General features: G+C 46.5%; 1 protein-coding gene across 6 annotated transcripts in view; it reads right to left on the bottom strand.

The window, feature by feature from the left end:
• Positions 1–23062, bottom strand: part of Hr3 (nuclear hormone receptor 3 ROR-beta) — a 162156-nt gene that overhangs the window by 15021 nt on the left and 124073 nt on the right. For 4 of the 6 annotated variants that reach the window (XM_075693840.1, XM_075693843.1, XM_075693842.1 and 1 more), the window contains 7 exons: positions 18050–18135; positions 13932–14073; positions 11634–11865; positions 9944–10155; positions 8456–8488; positions 1518–1639; positions 26–158 (listed from right to left, as the gene is read on the bottom strand). In XM_075693840.1, the coding sequence (XP_075549955.1) occupies positions 26–158; positions 1518–1639; positions 8456–8488; positions 9944–10155; positions 11634–11865; positions 13932–14073; positions 18050–18135 (960 nt within the window). The remainder of the gene's footprint in view (positions 1–25; positions 159–1517; positions 1640–8455; positions 8489–9943; positions 10156–11633; positions 11866–13931; positions 14074–18049; positions 18136–23062) is intronic. The other 2 variants (XM_075693841.1, XM_075693844.1) reach the window with 1 other exon arrangement.

The raw sequence follows: 23062 nt of genomic DNA, 5'->3' as shown, positions 1-23062 counted from the left end.
AATTCAGTCCGAAAGAATGACACACCTGCTTTCAGAAGAACGATCTGGTCATCCTGTGAGAGCTTCATGAATCCAGGTACCATCTTGGCAAACTCGATTATCTGCTGGATGATCTGTGTAAGCTTCTGCGCGCAATCAAGCCACAGCTCCTCGTGTGCCTAGATGACAAGAAGCGACAGTGTGAGTGATCTGTGCAAGAGAGCAAGACACGCTTCTAGGTGACATCACTGGCGTCATCGTCATAAGTGGTATGGGAACAAGTGCTGACGTATTACGGAACACCAACATACTTTCTTCAAAAAGAAAGAATAGCAGCATCCAATGAAACCATGGTCTAATGCTTGAAATTAATACGACTTTCCTTTGTAAGGATGAACAAATTTAAAATAAACAAATCTGAATCTGAAGTCAATTTATCCGCGTTTACAGTCTAAGATTCCTTTAACTTTTTAATAGGGATTAGGTCAATGCTCTATGCCAAAATTCACTTCATGTACAAGGCTACTCTCTTCTTCTATGAAAGTATTCTCATCGTTTAAGCAACTTATCAGAACATACGATATAAATATCTCGCTAGTATAAAATATATTAAGCGGCCGGTTTCAGTGCTAAGCATCAGGCACGCTGCAGCACGGGCCAAGAGATATCACCCACCATCGTAACCTTGGCTTCGGCTAGACCCTTGGTTCTTCTTAGAACGGCACGAAGCAATATAGGCAAGGACACAAGGAAATACAGATACGGCTTGACTCGGCGCTGACTTCCAATTTATTTTCAGCAAGTTTCAGCTCAAAATATTTACTTCAGAAGGCCAGAGGTTCAATAACTCCTTCTGAAGCTTTATTTATCGATTTTTGTCGGTCCCTCATCAAACCTCATGCAAATCTCTAAAGATATGAAATCTATATTTTACATTGGCAACGTGCAGCGCCAAGAACTTGCATGATTGGTTACAAAAATACTTCAGCAGACTGATGAGCCGATACCGCCTCAGCCACTCAACTATTCATTTTCTGGTACGGTATATTGTTGTTCCAGCGTAAACATAATATTTTTTACTGCGTTCCACTGAACATCAGTGAACGCCAGTTTTCAACTGTGCAGCTACCACACCCAAGCTGCATCGCTAAGTAAGCACATCGTACAGTAGCACACAAAATATTCAAATGCGTCCTGCAGAAATCACCAATGTGTAGCAAGATTCATAAACTGGAAGCTTGAAGTCCACTGTAAGGCTGCATGAAAATCGATGTGGTAGCATGTCAGCTCTATAGGCGAATGTCAATACAACTACCACGTTGCTTCGCGCAAGAGAATAGAAAGAAAAATGCATCCTCAGAAAGTGACGGCGCCGCAGACGCGAGTTTCGTGGCGGCAGCCGCGCTTGTGTAACACGAGCGAACAGTCTCCGCGCAGTTGAATGTTGACCAGTGGAGGTCAGCGTTCGTCAATGCCGCATCTCTCCTTTCGCTTGTCACGCCTATTTTGCCCCGTGCCGTTCTAATGACGTCACCCACCATGTTCTTGTAGAGCATGACGCGAGAGATGTCTAGCGGCTTCCTCGTCAGCTCCTGTATCTGCTCCGTGCTGTAGAGGCAGGTGCGGTTGTGCGCGTCCGATACAGTCTTCGCGAGCAGATCTGCGCACCACGCCAGAAGAAACACGTCAGCCTCAGTGAAGCAGCGTCCCGCAGGGCCGCCGATTCACGCACCACCGAAAAGAAATGCATCGACACCGTTCGCTCTGCGATCGTGGCTGCACACACGCGAGTCCCTTCCGGATAAAATTTCACTCTTCTTTGACTGATAACGTTTAGCTTCATCACGTATATGTTGGCTACAATTATGTATAACGCCATCAGGTATAGCGTTAGCAAGAACTGCAGCTTGTATTTCCAAAAAAAGAAAAAGTAGCTGGGCATGGTAAGTAATGGTATCCGTGCGCCTTAACCCAAATGAATAGAAAACAGTTTTTACTTTGTCCAGCAGCAAAATGTACATAGGCAAAATTATACGGACAAGCGTCGCAAAGTGAATGACTGCATAGCAGCTGCCGGTTAATCAGCGCGTGTTACATGATGGGCATTACACGTCACCATTGCGCGGGCACACATCATTTGATTCCCCAAACGCAATGCAAGCGCCGCCGTCGCAAGAAGAGCTAGGCGGTCCGTAACAAAAGCGGCTTTGACAGCTAAAGCGAAGACAAGTGGCCTCACTCGTCTCTTACTTTGGTCCGTCGCCCTCAGCTAAACTTTTAAAATACTTTTAGCATCAAGAGAAGCTTTCCGACCAGAGAAGCCATAGAAAGAGAAAAAAAAAGGAAAAATGTCGAGCTGCGTTTTTTTGTGTGCAACCACTATGAGTAACACGTCTTCGTCGCAGTTTTGCATTGTGGAAAACCGACTGCTGTCACACAAAAAGAAACACACACACACAACGCCTCAATCCAAAGCGTTCAGTTCTGCTTGCAAAGAACTACCAAAGGAACTAACAGACTTAGATGGGCTGGATGCTTGCTGGCTTGATGGAACATAGTTATAACGGCGCGTTTTGAGGACAGGACACAGATAGAATGCACACAGGACAGTCGCCGAATTCTCTCTGTGTCCTGTCCTCAAAACGCGCAGTTATAACCATGTTCCATCAAGCCACCAAAGCAACGTCAAAATATTCTGCTCTGTCAAGCGTATTGCGTTACTAGCACGAGCAGCGCCAACAAGGTGACCTTCGTGGTGACAACATTGGCTCAAGTCAACAACGAACGACGAAAATGGCGTCGACACAAAATTTGGACGCAGCGATTGTACAATTGTGTTGTACGAGTGGAATATGCAAAAACGCGTGTAGGTGTACGAGTTCGTGTAAGGGTACGCCTGTACGGGAGCGCGTTCCATTACATGTGTGTGTGTGTGTGTGTGTGTGTGTGTGTGTGTGTGTGTGTGTGTGTGTGTGCGTGTGCGTGTGTGTGTGTGTGTGTGTGTGTGTGTGTGTGTGTGTGTGTGTGTGAGCGCGCGCGCGCGGTTATGCCAAACGCTCGCACGCGCCTTAGTCGCGCGCTATGCCTAAGCCAAGCAAAGGTGCACTCACGTTTGACGTGTCGATAGTTCTAAAAACATATCAGACAATTATTAATATGTACCACAACATACCACCGCTACATATCGCATGTATTTTAAATAACGGATCTCAATAGTTGCATTACGAACGATAATATTTTATTAATGCAAAATTATATCCGCCTTGGTTGCTTAGTGGCTATGGCCTTGGGCTGCTAAGCACGAGGTCGCACGATCGAATCCCAGCCACGGCGGCCTCATTTCGATGGGGGCGAAATGAGCAAATCCCCGTGTACTTAGATTTAGGTGGACGTTAAGGAACCCTAGGTAGTCCAAATTTCCGCAGTCCCCCACCACGGCGTGCCTCATAATCAGATCCTGCTTGTGGCACGTAAAACGCCATAATTTTAACGTGATATTATCTTAGATGACATTTAGAGCATATAAAACAGCGCATGTCCAGCGAACATGATGTGGCTATTTAGGTGAGCTACACTGCAGTATGTCCGTGGATGATAACAAGGTGTAAATAGAACAACAGCGTATTTATAAACGATAAAAACAACACAATGCGGACAAAAAATAATACAGTCGCCTACATCGTAACGCGTCTCATTTTATTCACTGTTCACCGCCTTGGAAACTAAACCTTGCCACGTAACATTAAAGTGCGGCACAATCAATACCTCTTGTCTTGCAAGAAAATTCATGCCAGTGGAAGTACGCCCCTTTTTCATTTTTCTATTTTTTTCCTGCGTAGAATGCGGCAGCGGCCGCGACGTATCTCTGAGACGTCACGCCGTGCCGTTGGTTTGTACGGCAGCAGGCGAGGGCAGATATGTTCACCAAGCTTCTCCCGTATCGCTGGTTTGTGTGGCTCGAGTACGTCCGTATCAACGCGTATCTCGCTGGCTACTTACCGTTTCGTTTTTGACACAGAACGATGTGGTATCACGCGGGAATGATTGTGGTCAAAATATCAGGGAAACGAGCGACAATGGAATATACAAAAGCAGACTTACAGTGATGGTGGGCTTAAGCTCTAGGAGCTGGTACGCGTGTCCTAAATTGTATAATCGGTTAAGCTTTATCGTTGAATTTGCCTTATGCCTATGGAAAATCATCTGGTGCGCAGTAGAAGGAACATTTGGTGATTCTCATAACACATGGATAACGCGTACCATATTTGGAGACATCACGAAAATACTCAGTCCATAACTGTCCTGAAATGCTGCTAGTAGAAAAAAAAACAGCGGGAACGTCGCTGTAAAGAAATAAATACGGAGTCGCATCTAGCATTGGTACAGGAAAGTATCCAAAAATGCCTACCGAACAAGTCCGAATTTACTCGTCCTTTTAGATGGGGGTACCAAACTATCTGGAAGCAATTTACGGAAAACTCAAGTGATTCCGTAGCACTACGTAAAATCTATGCATCACTGCATAAGGCAGCAAGTTTGATGCCATTATTGTTATTTTTTTTTTCAAATCCGACAACGGATTACCAGTTTCTTCCACATACATCAAAAGGCCGTGTAACGTCTCCAGCTATATTACAAGTAGCCTTCATTCACTCGTCTACCAAGGTTCAGATGTGTACGAAGTATCAGGAGACAAACCACTGCTCACAAGAAAACGATATGTTCGTACTAGATGCGTTGAACTTACCTGTTTCACAGCTGGCTAAACATTTATTTCAATAGACTTTATATTCACCGACGGTGAGTGATTGCACCGCTTCAGCATAAGCTAATGTCAGTAATCTGGGTCCAGAAAAAAAACGAAAAAGAAGAAGATACATGAAGTATGTTGATAACTATGTAGTAACTACCATAATAAGTCTATAATAACTAAATAATAACGGCACCAGCCCTAGGCATGCGCTTGTCCTAAGGTAGTTGTAGCGCTACGCGAGGCAACGGCATTTCCCAAATGCAGCGTACAACCCTCGCTTAGCTTTGGACGTGGTACACGGCGGCAGCCTTCGAAGCGAAAAAAAATAAATTAGATTATGGGTTTTACCTGCCAAAACCACTTTCTGATTATGAGGCACGCCGTGGTGGAGGACTCCGATAATTTCGACCACCTAGGGACCTATAACGTGCACCTAAATCTAAGTACACGGGTGTCTTCGCATTTCGTCCTTATCGAAATGCGGCCGCCGTGGCCGGGATTCGATTACGCGACCTCGTGCTCAGTAGCCCCGCACCATAGCTACTGAGGAACCAGGGCGCGTCCTTCGAAGCGAGAGCCGCTGGTTTCATAACGACCGTTACGTGCAGCGCATGAATTTGTTAACCTCAGACTTCCGATGTCGTATGCAACATATGTGTTCTCGATGGATGCGCACTCTGGATAAGCGCTCAGTTTTTGGGCGCTAGGCACAGGCAGACGCGACGCCATCGTCAAAGGAAACGCGATGCAAGGAAACGTTAATTTTCTTGCCTGCAGCGTGTTTGTGACGTCCGATGCTTCTGCGATAGCCTGAAATATTTTCAAAAACATTTCCGCAGAATTTCAGTTTCCGACAGCTCGTTTGAACGATTTCGTGACACATGCCATGGACTGCGCATGTTGAGACACTGCTTTCCAGTACATCCAGGATCTCGGGCATCCTGTCGAGGGTGCGTTTTTCATTACCAAAACCAAACTTCTCATCTAAAAATCTTTGTTTTTATCTCGTGTAAGCTACTGTCATCTCGTTTGGGGCACTACGACTCAGACAAATATGCGTAAATTACATGAAATACAGAAAAAGGTCATTCGTGCTATTGCAAATGATCCTTGTGGCAGTCACAATAACCCACTTTTCAGTAAAATGAATCTAATTATTCTACCAAACTATTATCGCACAATTCTTACGACGCGGTACCACGTAGGCTTTAGAAGGGATGCATTTATAAGCACCGTTTCAAAACTAAAGCAGAGGACACTTACTTATAATGCTCGTCTCGTTGAAACGTCGGAAATTTTACGCACACGCACTAATTATGGGAACGAAATGCTGCGATTTCTTTTGCCGTTGTACTTGATTCGAATCAACTAACAATCTGAAAATATTAATTACGGCCCTTCATCATTTTTGTTGTTGTTGAACTCACACTTAATGTACTATTTGGTTTATGCCACATAACCGCTTTTCTTATGCTATCACTGAACTAATCCCTGTTGTACCTTATGTTTTTTTCTTTGATACCGGGTGATTCTGTCCATTTTTTGCATGTTCTATATTTTACAGCTGTTGTTGCCTTTATTGGAATATAGTGTATTCATCGACTGCTTTTAACATTAACACAATGCATTGTAATTAAGTTTCTTTTGGATCTTTACTTATAGTATCTCTGAGATTATTGTCTGGTTTACTATGCGCAATTTCTTATTTATTTATTTATTTATTTATTTATTTATTTATTTATTTATTTTGCTGTTAATGAATGCTTATGTTGCTGTATTCGCCTGTCCCTGCTATTTGTACTGGGTCGTGTTCCTTGACAAGCCCGTGTAGCGGCTTTTTGACCACAGCCCTCAGCCTCCCGAATGTTGGAATAAAGTTTGATTTGGTTTGATCTTCTCGCACGTAGGAGGCCTGCCTGTATCGCCCGCCACGCGCACAGCTCTTCTCGGAAGGACAGAATGGTGGTATTTGCGGTTCTTTCATTTCCTGCGCTCATGGCGCCAGAAGGTTACATTTCAAGAGGCCATGACACCAAGTTGTCGAGCTTGAATTATGCATTGCATGTTGAGCAGTAGTGTGCCTCCACAGTGTGCCTCCCACAGCAAGCTGGCAAAATTTAACGCATTCGGTGCAGCAGAAAATTTGAATTCCTTTATGTCGCACTTCTCTGGCAACACTGAACGGTGGCGAAATGAATTGGCACTCCCGGAAACGACTCCCTAGGGGAAACGGGAACCGATCTCGAAGGCCATGCTTTTGTGCACTGCAAAACTAGAAGCGATTACAGGAGCTGAGAATACGTCATCGCTGTCACGCGTTATTTTGTTTTTACATGTACGTCGCGGCGGTTTGCGTCTGCCTGTTATCGCGGGAGTAAAGGGATTGAAGGGGAAATTCAACAACGACGCCCTTGCCGCGCCATTGAGTGCCGCAGCGTGCGGACGTCGGATGCGGTCTTGAACTGTTTGAAAGCAGACGACCCAGTGGCAGGCCTTCATCGCCTCACGTCATAGAACCCACGTCAGGATGGCTGTCGCTGTCGGTGGGAGGGGTTTAGAGACAACGATCTCAAAGTGAAATTCGAGTTAAAATGCGCGCTGAGCGCCCAGTTAATTGTTTGTGCGTATAACCATATCGGGCCCTCTAAATTAAATTATGGGGTTTTACGTGCCAAAACCACGATCTGAATATGAGGCACGCCGTAGTGGGGGACTCCGGAAATTTGGACCGCCTGGGGTTCTTTAACGTGCACCTAAATCTAAACACACGGGCGTTTTCGCATTTCGCCCCCATCGAAATGCGGCCGCCGTGGCCGGGATTCGATGCCGCGACCACGTGCTTAGCAGCCCGACACCATAGCCACTGAGCAACCACGGCGGGTATCGGGCCCTCTACCCTTCGTCACGGCGTAGACTGGGAGTAGCCGGACGATCGTGTCATCTAAACGTGCATGCTTTTCCCATGTGCGCAAGCAAGCCGGCTGCTGAAAGGCAGGACAGTGCGATGTGCAGTCTCGAAAACAAAGCGGATACGTGGGCGACATTTAGCGACACATGGGGTGGGGTGTCACGAGAACATGGACAGCACGGACATTACCTCTCAGTCCTGCCACAGCAGCAGTGGCGTGTGCACAAGAGAGAGAGAAAGAGAACAGAAAGACAACAGTGAAGGACGGCATCAAGAAAATTGACTGTATTGCAAATGCTATTGCGCCTAAATCGTCAAAACATGGACAAAACGACGACGTCTATCAGCGCGTTAAGGAAAAGAGTGGCGTCACGAACTTATTTTGCTCACTAAAGGCACGACTCGATCATCGCTAGCCAAATGTTTTTATAGTATCTGCAGTTCCTTGAATGCGCGGCACAAAACTCGGTAAAAATCTTGCACCCACTAAACGGGCGTTCCTTACGAGCATTACTTGCGCTACTATACACGCAATACAACGCCAAGTGGCCTCAAGAAATGGGGAGCGTGTACACTGACTCGTACGTTCTCGCAACAACGCCATTACTGGATGCCTTTTCATTAAGGCTCGCAGCAGCACCTTGCTCCTTTCTTTCGAAGACTTGGATTGTCCTTACACTGCGCTACAGTGCTGTACCCAGGAGTAAAGCTCCATGTTTTTGTCCTCTTTAGAATCGATAGAAAAAGCTAGAGCGTACCAAAGAAATGCACAAAGATTGCTGTAAGGAAAGCAGTCGAGATGTTTATGAACTAACCTTCTTGGGAGGCCGATTTCAAATCTGAATCTTCTGTGGATCCCCGTGTAAAAGCAAAAGAGACACAAGGAAATTAGCCGCTGTTCACACTGACCTACGAATAAAACAATGGTCATTTTTTTCCCGGATGACCAAGGGATGACCACCACCAGGGTTACGTCAATGAACGACGGTTAGTACTGCATTTGCGAGCCATGCAGAAAGAAAGGACAGCTGCAAACCACCAGCAGAACTGACTCGCGCAGTGTGGTTGCCCGACTGCGTCGGTGGGCACGTCGCCTACCTGTGCTGGTAGAAATCATGTTTCCCTGTATTGGCTTCTTCTTGGTGGATAGCTTCTTATTTTATTTCAGCATTTTATTATCGATATTGCTTATCGCTCTTTTATCATTATTTTAGCGTATAATATAGGAAATCCTGGCTAGCATGCGCGAGTCTCTAGCAATACGTCAGGTAACGCCGAGACAAGCGTGACCGTCTAGCTACTTTCCAACTGATGAACCAAAATTCTACATCGTACAAAAGAACAGTTTAGTTTACAATAAAGAAATGCTTGAACATATCAGCCATCTGCACTGCAAACACCTAACTATAAGCAATTAAAGCGAAGAACGCTGGCGAGGTCTACAGCGTTAACCAAGAGTTTGGTGTGAATAGCTAGACCGGTTACCGCCATTGTGCAGTTCTCTCCGGGCGACATGCCCGCCGAGCGACAGACAATGTTATCTTCAGTGCATCTCGCATTCCAGAAGGCATGCTCGCGGCCCCTGTTAGTGTGCATTACACCAGTGAAGAGCTCCCGATTCAAGATGACACTCTGATGACCACGTTAAGCAGTGAATCACGAAGGATGTATATGATGCTACAGTAAATATGGGCGAGTTTCACTTCAACAGAACCCTAAACATCTTGAATTTAGAACATCAACCAAGCCTAAATTCTGACGTTATCAACCCTAAACAATGGCTAGAGACCATGTTCACAACACAGCAAATGCTGCACTTTATTTTTACCAACAAACTCGGAAATTTATCTGCCTTGAACAAGTCTTCGCGACACAGTCAACAACGGACGAAAACCTGACGGGAAGCGGTTCGAAAGGCCAAACGCGGACGGGAAAGCCGTGCACTCAAGGAGGTTGTCACATGACAGACTCGGGTAAACCACGCGAAGAACGCTGCTATTGAAGGCAGTGGCACTAGAATTCCTAAGAGGCCACGCAGCAAAAAAAAGGCCATTACGTTTCTCCTTTCTTTCTCTACTACAGATAACTTCATGTACGTCCCATTGTTTTACTGCTACCATGGTCCCACCGATGTCAGGCACACACGCTTGTATGACGAGCAACAATGACAATAACGACAACAAGCGAGGAAGGACAAGCCACCACCATCACCGCAAGCACACTCCCGTCGCCACCACCAAACACTAGAGGGCGCGAGGCATGGCACCGGAAGGACCCGGAAGTGGAGGGGGAGAGAGACTGACCGAGGTGCGAGGCGAGTGAGGAGGCGGGCACCGCGACAGGCGTGGTGGTGGAGAGCAGACCATTGGTGTCCGCCGTGGAGTCCAGCTGCTGGCGCTGCTCGAAGGTGGTGCTGTCCACGTAGTCGGTGCTCATCTCGAACGCGATGGTGGGCGTGGCCGCGTACGCGTACCCGTTGGGCGTGTACGACGCCAGTTCCTCGGAGTAAGGATACCTGCGCGCAGCGCCATCTTCTGTCACTCGACGTCAAAGCAAAATGCGTACACGAACCAGCTCAGCGAGATGAGAGCCTGTAGACAAGTTGATACAATTTAACTAAAAGTTGGAGCGCATAGAATACAGGCTCGAAAAATTGAAGTAAATACGCGAAGCGTTATCTTCTAGCTAAGTTCATATGGATCATTGGTAGCAAGCACGCACTAGATCCCGCAAACGCAATATCGGTGCTCAATAAGTCTCCCCGTTCTATCTTTACTTTTTTTTTATTCGTTCCCATGCATGTTCTAATAAACGAAATCAGCAGGTAAACACGTAAATTCATTAACTCGCACTTCGATGCTTCCTGCCGACGTTATTTGTGCCTGTTTGTATTTCCGGAGCTGTAGCTTGGAGTCAGAAAACAAGTCGCAATTGATAAGACAGATTTGCTCAAGAAAGTCAATAAGCGCTGTACTTGTTTGCAAAAAGACAACGAACGCCTCAAAACACTTAGATAAGCTCTTCTTCGACCTTCCAGCACGGTCTTACAGCGTTATTAGCTGTAAGATCTTGAAAATAGCTGTGAGGCCAAAGCAACAATGCGTCCTTTCATGTAAAGCAGGGAATGTTGATACTTACACTTCCTTTGCTGATCCTGTAAGAGCGAGATATTTCAGAAAGACATGGAGATAAAGTTCGACTTTTCAATACAAATGTTTGTAAAACGCGTAAATTCTCCTAATATAGACAACTGGCCTTACGGTTTGAAGGAAATTTGTAGCTAAGAAGACCGCAAGCTCTGTTATGTAATTACATAGCAAAGTGCTTCATACTACTTTGGTGACAAGGTCCTACGATATCAACGCGCGTGGACTGTTGCCTGGTTTCTGTGAAGAATTCCTCGGCATTCTCTAAGGCGCCTATAAGACGCGGAAACAGACTTTGCCCGTGATATAGCTAGTTTCTCCCCGATGTGCATCTTCCAAAGAATGCCGCTGTGGCGAAGCAGCTAACGCACACGTCTTTTGCTTAAAATCGTACTCTCGGCACGCGCCATGGTGCTAAATCACGGCCACCATGACTACTTTTGTCCAGAAGGGGATGTTAGTGTGAGTACCTGTAGTAACTTCAATATTTGTCGTGTACAGACATATCATCACTATCGTTCGCATCCTGTTCCTCTTTCTGAAATGTTCCATAATAAAATGCTGTCCCAAAGTACGTATAGCGTTACGCGCGCGCCCAATGAGACTGCTAGATCTAATCAGAGCACCAAAGATTTCAAAAGGCGTGACGATGAGTAATGCAGACAAAATCCCACGAGAAGAGCGTTCCTTTCCTTCATACGCGTATTCGCTTTTCGCGAGCGAGCTTCTTTCCCTGCTGTACACGCGATAAGCTGCAAAATCGTAAAATGCACGCACGAGTTCTCATTGCACTTGGCACAGCGGAGAAATAACGGGCAGTTTGCTTCGAGGAGAAAAGCGCGCTCACCCTCCGTTGAGGAAGGGCACGACCTGGTTGGAGGAGGAAGGCGTCTGCTGCTGGTCAAACACCGAGCTGTCGGGCGACGTCTCGGTGGCCTGCTGCGCGGGCTGCGTCGACGTCGCGGCGGCCGTCGAGGCCACCGCGCCGCCCTGGGGCCGCACCAGCTGCGCCCGGTGGAAGCGCACCTCGTCCTCCACTTTCTCCCGCTGCTTCTTGGACATGCGGCCGAACTTGACCGCTGCAGGGAGGGGGGCACGTTACTCCTCCCGCGTTGGCTCCCATTCGCGTGGGGCACCGATTAGGGGCCTCAGTTCACGCATGCAGCTACGATTACTACTTTTATTATTATTATTATTATTATTATTATTATTATTATTATTATTATTATTATTATTATTATTATTATTATTATTATTATTATAACATATTGCCAGTAGCAAGGGGACCATAGCAGGTGGGTATACATATATATTGGTGAATACTATTACGAAGGTATTACAAATCGTAATACAATTCCAAATGTACTTGCACTTAATTACAATGCAAATGCAACCAAGATCAACTACAACTATCAGTAATACAAGCAAAGTGCGAGCGTGTGAGCGAGCGTAGCAGGCGTCCATAAAGTAAAGCACGAGACACACTTAGCGCATACTTTCAGCTGGTCTGATTGCTAGTCCTCTCGTCAAATATATAGACTCATACATGTGACACTATAACGTGCGCACTGCATTTGTGTGGAATCCAAAAAGCGACGTTCCTTTTCTGTCAACATCATGGAAGCTACAGTATATATATGTGTGTGTGTGTGTGTGTGTGTGCGTGTGTGCGTGTGTGCGTGTGTGCGTGTGTGTGTGTGTGTGCGTGTGTGCGTGTGTGTGTGTGTGTGTGTGTGTGTGTGTGTGTGTGTGTGTGTGTGTGTGTGTGTGTGTGTGTGTGTGTGTGTGTGTGTGTGTGTGTGTGTGTGTGTGTGTGTGTGTGTGTGTGTGTGTGGAAGCATTTGGAACCACAGACAACAGTCTGTGGTTCTCAATGGCATCTCCTTTGACCTTGCTGCAGTGACCTCTGGAGTACCCCAAGGCTCTGTGTTGGGGCCCCTCTTATTCTTATCTTTATTATATATAGATGATATCACTAGTGGTATTAAGTCATCTTGCAGGATGTTTGCAGACGACTGCGTCGTATATAGGGTTATTGATAGTGATTCCGATTTTGATGCACTTCTGAGTGATTTAGACAAACTTTCAACTTGGTGTGCGAAATGGGAAATGTCACTTAACGTTTCAAAATGTTTAAACGTCACCTTTACAAGGAAACATTCATACAAGACATACGAGTACAAATTAAATAGCATTACTCTAAGCAGGGTTAGGAATGTAAATACTTGGGAGTTTGGTTTACCTCGGATTTAAGGTGGAACAGGGATGTACAGGAGGTAAGAAAGAAGGCGACAAGAAAGTTGGGCTTCCTCCGTCGAAATTTTGGCCAATTGCCTAGTAAATTGAAAGAACAGCTGTATTTTACTCACGTACGTTCGGTACTTGAGTACGCTTGTATCTGCTGGGATCCTTATACGTGTCAGTTAGTCGATTTACTTGAAAAAATTCAGAATAGGGCGGTTCGATTCGTTCTTAGTAACTACAACAAAAACCTCAGTATTACCGAAGGCAAGCGCAGACTTCATTGGGAAGATCTAAAGAATAGAAGAAAGTGCCTCAGACTCAAATTTTTTCACAGTGTTTACTATTCTAAAATAGGCATTGACAGGAACAAATATATTAAATTGCCATCGTACGTTTCCCGTAGAAGAGACCATGCCTTGAAACTCCATGAATTTCCTTTCAAAGGTGGCACCTTGCGTTATGAATTTTTTTACAGGACCACGAGGGAGTGGAATGCTCTCCCGTCAAATATTGTTGGTATATAATGTAATGAAACGTTTTACCGCGCTTTGTGTGTTGAAATGAGTGTCAACTGATGTAGATATGTATGTACCCCCCTGCTGTAATGCCTTCTAAGGCGATGCAGGTACTCAATAGATAAACACATATATATATATATGTATATATATATATATATATATATATATATATATATACGTCGTGCTCTTTCCTCTAGAATTCTATTACCGCGGCTAGTGTAGGCGTGCATTTACTGCACAACAGCACTATAGGCAAAACCTGTCTCGTGTCACTTGAATACACGCTGGGGGTCAGCCAGCGGAACTCTCTATTCCAAACTGTAGACCAAGGGAAAATAATTCGCATTTCACTGCAACGGCAGGCCACAACAAACACCACCTACCGTCTCGAGACATTCCTAGCGCGAGACACTTTTGTAGTCTGCAGTATTGGCATCTGTTCCTGTTGACGCGATCAACTACGCAGTTCTTTTGCCGGGGACACTGGTAATTCACGACACTTGACTGGCTTCTCCTGAAGAAACCCTGTTAAGATAAAACAAAGCGTGGCATACGTGAGCACAAACACACCAACCACGAATACGACCGATATTATCTACATCAACAAAATAACTCGGTGGAAACCCCAAGGCCAAGTAATTTTTACAATTTTTTGACGAAGATTAGCACCAACCTTGCCCGGAAAGGGCGCTGTGCTGACTTTGATCCTCGTACAAGGAATAATTTTTCTTCAACTGCAGCACATCGGTTCCCTCTGAGCTTGCATGTTGTAGTTTGATGAATGGTAACTTTCACTTTGATTATTAACTTTCTCTTGGTAAGCTTTACAATTAATTACCCACTGCCTATTTTGCTATTTTGTCATCTCTATCTTGCTTCAAACTTTACTGGAATGTCAGCCTTTTATTTTCCTTCAGTGCTGATAGTCACAAAAAATAAATCCGAGGACACCTAAGCACTTCTTGTGAGTTGTGAATGCGAAAGCGTTAATGTCAAATTGAACGCCGCTTAGTAGTCCTTCTATTTCTGAACTTCTCGCGGGCAAGCCAGCGCGTTGAGACGCGTGGCGCATTTTGATGCGGCCTTTTGCGATGCGCAGTCAGAACGGAGGCTCTGAGGGCTGGCGCGGACAAGGAACGCGGACGAAGGATAACGCAGACTTCCGAGATCGAAGGTGAGCGGCGTCGCGGCGATGCGCTCACGCAACACCTGGCGCGCTACTGCGCCAGCGGGTGTTCGCTTTGGCCCGCGCCACTCCGTCACGAGGAGCACTCGTGACCTGGCGTCGCAACCAATGGGAATTTAGGTGCCGTTTCGCTGCTACAGACGCTGCGCGCCGGCTTTTTCGCTCAATGAGCCATTTGACGCTTTCGCATCAATGTGTGAAAGCGTCAAAAGTATGGCAAGCAGGACGCCATATGAACAAGAGCCAGGCGCATGGTACAACTACCGTCCCGGTATGCCCGTGGGTCAAATGGTTCATAAATTCATAAACGGTGTGCTTGTCGCATTTTCCATCAACATAGACCTATGAAAAGTGAAACTAGAATCTGTCTACATAACCTGTGGCTCTATTTTTCTTCCATTCACGTAGGCGTCTCTAGGTCTGGTTCATGAGACTCAAGAACTTCGATGGGTCGCTGTCGACCGCCGACCTGTGATTAGATCGACTCGCGGCATTTTGTTCAACGTACGAAATGAACTAATAAAAGCAAATTTCGCCTGATTAGTCATAGTGCGTCTCAAAATTCCTTTCGTCATGGGCGCAACATTGAGTGAAACGAGGAATGAAGCTGAATCGTACAACGGCAGCCTAATCGGACTCCAACAGTATTGCTCTCAAAAATGCAGCAGCGACACAAATCTAAGTTGCCGCATAGGTTCGGATAATACATTGCAGCTGTAGGTATTATATCCGCGACGCAATTTAGTCAACGATACTTACCCTACTTATTATACCATCTTTACTCGCTACAAGCTTAGAGTAGCGTAGGCCTGTAAGCGTTGATCTTTCAACATCTTACTCTTCACTGAGTCGACTCAGATCCCAAGTGGCATACTCAAGTGCCTCCTTTACTTAAAGGTCAAAACATCATTTTACAGCGAAGCTTTATGTGCCTAGCATCCCGAGAATTCTTCGCCTCCGCAGCCTAAAACTCAACCAATCACAGCGGGAGACGCTCGCCCTGTGCACCACTGGGTTCTTTTCAGCACCACAAGATGGCGCTCGCTTCCGCGCCTGCGCAGCGGCAGCGGCGCCGGCCGTGCGGCGGAAAGCAAAACAACGAACCAGAAAGCTCGCCTCCGCGCATAGAGCCCGCCGCAAGCGATTCCTGGTAAAGATTACGGTTGAATAAGCTGCAGTTACCGAGTAGCGGCAACTGTGGCATACAAAGCAGGGAATGACGTCACTACACTTTCATGTGTAAAAGAAGAACTCGCCTAGAAATTAATTTCATTTGTGTTCTGATAGCGCTATGGAAAGGGCACGCATAGTTAGCTCCTGAAGACCAGTGTGAACACGATGAACAGCGACGGGAACAGCAACGTCAATGTGTCCAACGCGTCGTGCTCAGGCTCGGCAGGACCCAGTTCATGGCTACGTCACAATGATGTAACGGATCGGGTGATACCCCAGCTTCGTTCGCCAACCACCTTCACAGCGTGAACTGGAGCCCGTTTTTTGTAATGAAATCATTTACAGGGTCACTTACAGCATGAATGATTATAGTTCAAGAGTAAACTGTCCTCAAAAGGTGTTTTGCATTCTAAAAAATATTGCTACTGAACTCCCTCAACATTCAAAACTACAAGGCGCTAATAGTTTAAATATTCGCTAAACTAACAGTAAGATATTGCGTCTAATTCTTGATATCAACTTAGCTGCATTATACCTCGCGAATTTTTTCTATTTACATACTGTAGCATTTTTTCTATTACCTGTAGATTTTCTGCGTCATTACAGCGATTGACTCAACACTTGCAAGGCAACTGTGATGTTTGCTACGTTTATGTTCTCATGCCATAAATAGCACTATGAACACAATATTTTGGTGGGCTAGTTTGTGTACAGACATTTTGGAAGGTAGCGCAAAAAAAGAAGAAGGGTGATCAGCTTTTCTAATAAAGCCTTCTTTTATTAAAGCCTTAGAATGCAGCGCTCAGTTTTGTCGCCCTTCATTTTTCCTCGTTCTTTTGTCTACATTCCATCATGTCACGCTATTAACCACAGTGAAGTTGGCGCCAGTGCAGTCTCAACGTCCTCCTCACAGTAACGATTCATCATGACTAGCGTAGACGCTACCGATGCGTTTCGTTCCTTCGTAACTAACAATAGCCAGCAGTGCAGATAGTCTAACACTACGGGTTCTTGATCAGCTTAATGCCGTTCTACGACTCTTAGATTCCTTTCTCTTTCTTTTTGATTAGAGTAATATAACCATAATTTTATTATGTTTTTATACTTCAGCTGCGAGACGGGAAACATACAGGCTCGTATTCACGAAGCAGTTCGTACGCTACAGCGGTTCATAAGATCAGGCGATCGCTAATAGTGGTAGTGAAGGCAGCCAGTCATTGAAAAACAGGTCTTACGACAGAAAGCCTTCAGTGTTTGAACCTTCAGCTGGTTAATTTGAACCCTGTTGCAAAGGAATATCAGCAGTTGCAAAGGAATATCAGCAAAACTACAATATCGTGATGTAATCTCAGTAACATATAATTTTACAATTCCCAACGCCTTGCACTTCACAACAAACAAGCAAACTAAATGTTACGTTTATTTTTCCTTATTACTATAGTAGAGCTAACAAATATTCTGTGGAGAAAAGGAGGGGGTAAAACTAACGGCGCCATCGTTAAGCTTAAGTCAAGAAACGATGTAGTTCCAATACGAACTTCATCCGCAGTCAAAGGCGGCTGAACGCGGACGCAGCAACGGTTACCGCAAATCCACTTCGCCGCAGCGTTTCTGTGCGTGAGGCAATGCAATCTTCGAAGTGACCATCGGTGCTTGAGCTGTTTTTGATAACGAACGATTTGGCGTAGAGGAAGGAAACAAACTACGAGGGTGCATTACATCACGCAGCCAGCCTTTGCAAGCGAAATGTCCGTGAAGTGCTTCCCTTCGCTTTTTTCGTCGCATTGTCGGCCCAGCACGTGACCTCTGAGACACGGGGTGTTGGCCGAGAACGTTTGGTTCCCAGTACTTTTTATTTTATGCGCACTCGTTCGGCTGCCCTGCCTAGCCCTGCCTGCAGAGCGGCAGCAATAAAATTTAACGCGCGCTCTGGCGTGACAATCACGTATTGGGCAGACTCGTTTGGCTTCAATCGTGTTCCTTCCTTCCTCAATAAGGTTTGGTAAAACCTAACTACAAACGTATTCCGCAAAATTCAACCAATATTTAATGAAAATATAGCAGTGAATTTGCAATATTTATTTTTATGATGCGCTTAATACTAAACTGTTTAATGAGGAATATCGATGCTTCGAAACATACCTTGCAGCCTTCACAAGTGATCACGCCGTAGTGGACTCCAGAAGACTTGTCGCCGCACACTTTGCATGGGATAATCTCGATTTGTGCTGCACATAAGAAAAGGCGGAAAAACATGTAGCAACAACGGCAAGAGATACCTTGGGAGGCACTCACAAATTGTGCAGAAGTTTTGCAATGTCTGCCATGCACACGAGCAGCAGTCTCACAGGATCGACCGAACAACAACGAATGCAGAAGTGTTTGCATACGTGCATGAGAAAGTGAACACGGCTGCATAGAGAAAGGAAGGGAGAGAATGGGAGGGGGAACAGGCCAAATGCTGACCAGAAGAAATGTCCGGTTTGCTATCCTGTGCTCATAGAAGAGTAACGAAGAATAATCAAAACAAAACAAAGATATGAGAGTAGGAATCGTCCGCCCACGTGCAATGAAACACTTTAAAACGTTCAAAGGTTGTTGTGCAGTCCCGATGAATTCGAAACGCCTCTGGCTAGAATGCTCAAGTTATTGAGGCATTGGTAACGGAACATGACAATGCTGAAGAAGCACTGTAGTGAAGAACCCCCCCCCCCTTTTCTTTTTCTTTATTTTTGGTGTGCGCTTTTGATATTCATCGTTTTCTTTCTTAATTTCGTCCCTTTTAGCTTTCTCTACTTTTTAAACACTAACATTGCCGTAAAGATGAGTCGCAAGAACAGCTGGTGCGATGAGCCTTTCTTAGTGAATTACGTCATTCCCTCACAATAGGTAGAACGAAGGGCGGAGCTACTTTCTAGGCACACGGGAAAAATATAGCAGCGCAACTGCGTCAAGCAGAAGCGCGCTTTGTTACACGCAATTGCCCCTGATAAAGATACTTCAGGCAGGCAGGCAAACAAACAAGCATGTTATGTAAGAGGGACATAATGTTCACATGCTGCGACGCGACCAGGTTACGTCCGTCGTGGCATACAAAATTAAATTCACCCATAAAAAGTGCTACAGTCAACGCCATTATCGCGAAAAAAGAAGAAGAGAAAGAAAGAGAGATTACGTAAAGGTTAGAAACATCTCTTTTTCCTTTAACGTGCCTTGGTAGCACATAAGTGTTTTCATGGTCCCCACACGTGTAAGCTTCCCACAAGCACAGGGCGACTCAACGCGTTCTCCTCGCGCGAATTCGTCGTATTCGATGGATGCCACGAGCAGTACAGCGTTGCATGGTGCGACGGCTGCTCGATTCACTCAACGCCCTCTTGCTTCTTCCAACAGACTTGAGCGTCGACTACGAGATTTTTTCCGACTGCTTACACTCATATGTGCAGAAGCTGTCACCATCCGTAAGTGCCAAATCCATCATTCTCGACTACCGTCTCGGTCGCTTTAGGCGTGGTTTCGCAGCAACCAACGGGTCACCCATTTCCCGCCTAATAAGACGTGATTTTTTCCCTTTCTTTGGGACGTCGCAAGTATTCATCACCGCGATCCCAACTGAGTGGCACAGAGCTTGGTGCACGGCACCATTGGCAACAATCTTGGCACCAGCGCATGACCGAAGCGGGCGGGCGCACCTGAGCGCCGGGTCAATTCCAGCTAAAGGAAAACGGCATCCGCCGGCTGCCGTCGCACACCGGTTGCGGAAAGAGGGGGCCCCGGGGTGATCCCCCAAGGTGTTGCACACAGCTCACTGACTAATGGCCTGGATCGCATTTTGTTTTCAGCGCTTCGCCGAACGCGCGTTTATTTTGGAGGCTCCCCGGTGGGCGGCGTACAGTGCGCTCGCTGGAAGCCGTCCAGGACGTCCTCTCTGACCCAGACTTGTTTTGGTTTGGGCCCGGGGGACTCCTCTGCTTACGCCTTGAGACGCGCGGTCTGGCCTGGCTTGGCTTTGGACACGGATTCTCCCGTGGCTTCACTCTACTATTGCACCAGCATCGACGAGGCACTACGCGGCTGCCGGCCGGTTCATTTCGTACGCACGTCGTCTAGGCGCAAGTCAGAAAGCAAAGCAATACAGTACTAGCTCTCCAAGCAATGACCCCGCGCTCCAAATTTTGCGTATATACATTGCGAAAAACAGCCTATGACTTGTCACCTGCTTAACAGATATCTGACATGCCTGCTTTTTCTCGTTATAACCATTGTTTCTAATCAGTGAGGTGAGTAATGACAGTAATGTCAGGAGACTGCTAGCACCACAATCTGTTATTTTTTTTATCGTCGAAGAGTGATGAAATCGTCCAAAGAAATAATACATAAAGCATCGTACTCCTATTTCAACTTCCAATAATACATATCTCTATCGCGACACGTAGCCGTACTGCGAATAACAACGAATTTCGCAAGAATGCCACAGTGCACACAATCTGAGCTCAGCTAACATAAGCACAGGCGTCGACAGTGACGCAACGGCAGCATTTCGCACGGCTGTGTCGGCCTCCGGCGCCAGTCGCCGGTTGTCTCATACGCTACCCTACTCGGGGACTCCCGAAATACGGGCGCGGACACGACACGTGAACTGTGTGAGCGATGCGCTAGCGATGTTTCCACGGCTGGAAAGGAACGAGGCCCGTTTACGACTGCCAAATAACCGAGAAGTGCAACAACAAAAAAGCAATGAAAGACGTTCCTGCAGGCTAGGGGGGAACTCGCTCTACTGTCTCCGCTTACCACAGCGCTGCTACACCTTGGAGCGCCTTTTTCGGGTCGCCCGCACTGATGCTCTGATATTTCAGCGAGCCGTAAGCGAGCGAATAACGCCGCACAGGGAATTGGGTATCAAACTAAAAGCAGGACGAGCGAGGGAGAAAAAGAAGAACCAGCGCCGCCACCACTTTGCTGCTATTTTTCTTTCCCCGAAGCGAGCCCATCCGCGCACGACGTCGCCGGAATGGGGCCACGGTGCGTTTCCCTGCGGCACCCGTTCTCGTATCTACCTTTCCCCCCCGAACCTCCTCGCCAGCAGCTCCGCCCGGCCTCCGCGTCCTCAGCCATTGCTCGACTAATGGCCGCCGCTCACTGGCGGCTGTTCGCGCGACACGCGCGCGTCAGCGCGTTCGGGAATTTCCACCGCGCGCCGGCGGGCCGTTTTTCTCTTTGAAAGTTGCGTCACGTCCCAGTGACCCGATGGCCCCAGCGGCGCTGGCCGTTAGCCTTTATTCAATTCCATTACCGACGGCGAGCCATTTCCTACCTGCTTCCCGCCTCTTCTTGTCCAGCCGTCGCCGTGCTCGTCATTTTAAATGACGCGACACCGACGTGCGTGGGTGTAAGCGGTGCTGCTGCGGCCGTTTCCTAACCGCGCAAGCGCCAGCCGTCCACGACGGCGCGGCGGCCGTCCCGCATCAGAAAATCTCCTACGGATTTTCTTTAACAAACATCCTGCGCCAGCAATGATAATAATTAGGAGAGAGGAAAATGCAGGTTTTATTTATTTATTTATTTATTTATTTATTTATTTATTTATTTATTTCGGAAGCAACCACTGAGTAGATGAAGGTGACGCCACGGTGACTGATGCTGCTTCAAGTTACGCAAGTTAACCGTGCGGCCAGCAGCCTGTCACAATAAGGCGCCGGGCTCTCTATTTGTAGCAGCGCGCTCGGCGGCCTTGCGTTCGGCGAGCGCTCCCGCCTCATCGTAAGCCGGCGTCGTTTGCCGGTGTTCTTGCAAAAGGCAATGCACGGGCAATAAATCACTAACATCTCACGACAATGTGCCTATCATCGCAGTATAGTCAAGAAAACTGTCAACAAATGCCAATGGCAATATGTCACGAGCGCTAATCGCCAACACTGAAAAAACGCAGTAAAATTATTCACAGTAGTAATTAGGTGCTCCTGCTTGTTTCCAGGAGCAGTGAGCAGAGGAGGGAGAGAGAGAAGCCCGTCGTCGCAGGATCAGTGAGGTTAAGAACAAACACGATGCAATAAGCATGCAAATTTCGCTGGTGAGTGCGTGAAGTAAATGAAGGAAGCCAACAAGAGTGAGCTGGTGAAAGATTTCTGCGGGGCTGAGTTCATGGAGCAGCTGTCCCTCGATCGAAATAATGTAAAAACGCCTTATTCCGCCAAATTTTAGACACCCATGTACACGCATGGCATGCATGGAATGCGATGCAAAATTATGAATCCGTCATACCTTTTCCCTTGGCACAGGCCAAAGGACAACACTCGGAACTGAGCTCATGCGGAGTCACAAACGCGGTTTCCACACCTTCGAAGAGGTACACAGCTCTACGACGATAGTAGCCGGAAAGCAGATAGATAGAACAAATGCACTTGGAGCCGTAAAGGAAAACCAGAGCGTCATTAGAAACGCTGCAAGGTTCCTCGATGACCTGGCGAAACCCACTCTGGGGCATGGTTTCGTTTTCCCTTCATGATGGCAGCCTACAATATTTATTGTGTAACACAAAATCGAAAAGAGCAGAAAAAAGAACATCGGGGAGGAATATGGCGCAATATCCTTGGTCGCAAACCTGTGCGATCGTCATCATTAGATATTTCTTGTAAGTAAGCTCATATTCACGTGTAAAAACATGATAGTTTCATTCGTAGATTATTGCGTTATCACATCACAAAAACAGCTAATGAAAAAAGCAACTGTTATAAACAGTATACAGTTGTTAAACACCGTATTCCTGAACGCTACTCACCAAGCCAACCCGTATTAACATCTTGGATTGCTGAGCAGCGCTGCACATCGGCTGAATCCCGGATTGCACCACGACAAAGTTCTATGGCAAGATCCGAGTGATAATTTATTATACTTAGAGGCAGCCTTCTGCAGTAAAAAAAAAAGAAGCTAGGTTTTTTTCAGACACCTTCAAACATATCAGCGTCAACACGATGTATTTGGGCCGTCATAGAAGCGCAAGGACAGATACGACTACAATCAGGGCGCGATTTCCCACAAAGAGGCGAAGGAAGGTGTGGGAAAGGTCTGAAGTCCACGCGCTCGACTGGTGACAACGAAGAGCTTGAGAGCTGGTGACAACCGCATTTGCGTTGTTCGTTTCCCTCTTTTTTGAGT

Source organism: Dermacentor variabilis, chromosome 5 (assembly GCF_050947875.1).
Source record: "Dermacentor variabilis isolate Ectoservices chromosome 5, ASM5094787v1, whole genome shotgun sequence".
Classification (NCBI taxonomy): domain Eukaryota; kingdom Metazoa; phylum Arthropoda; class Arachnida; order Ixodida; family Ixodidae; genus Dermacentor; species Dermacentor variabilis.
This window is presented reverse-complemented; position numbering and strand designations above follow the sequence as displayed.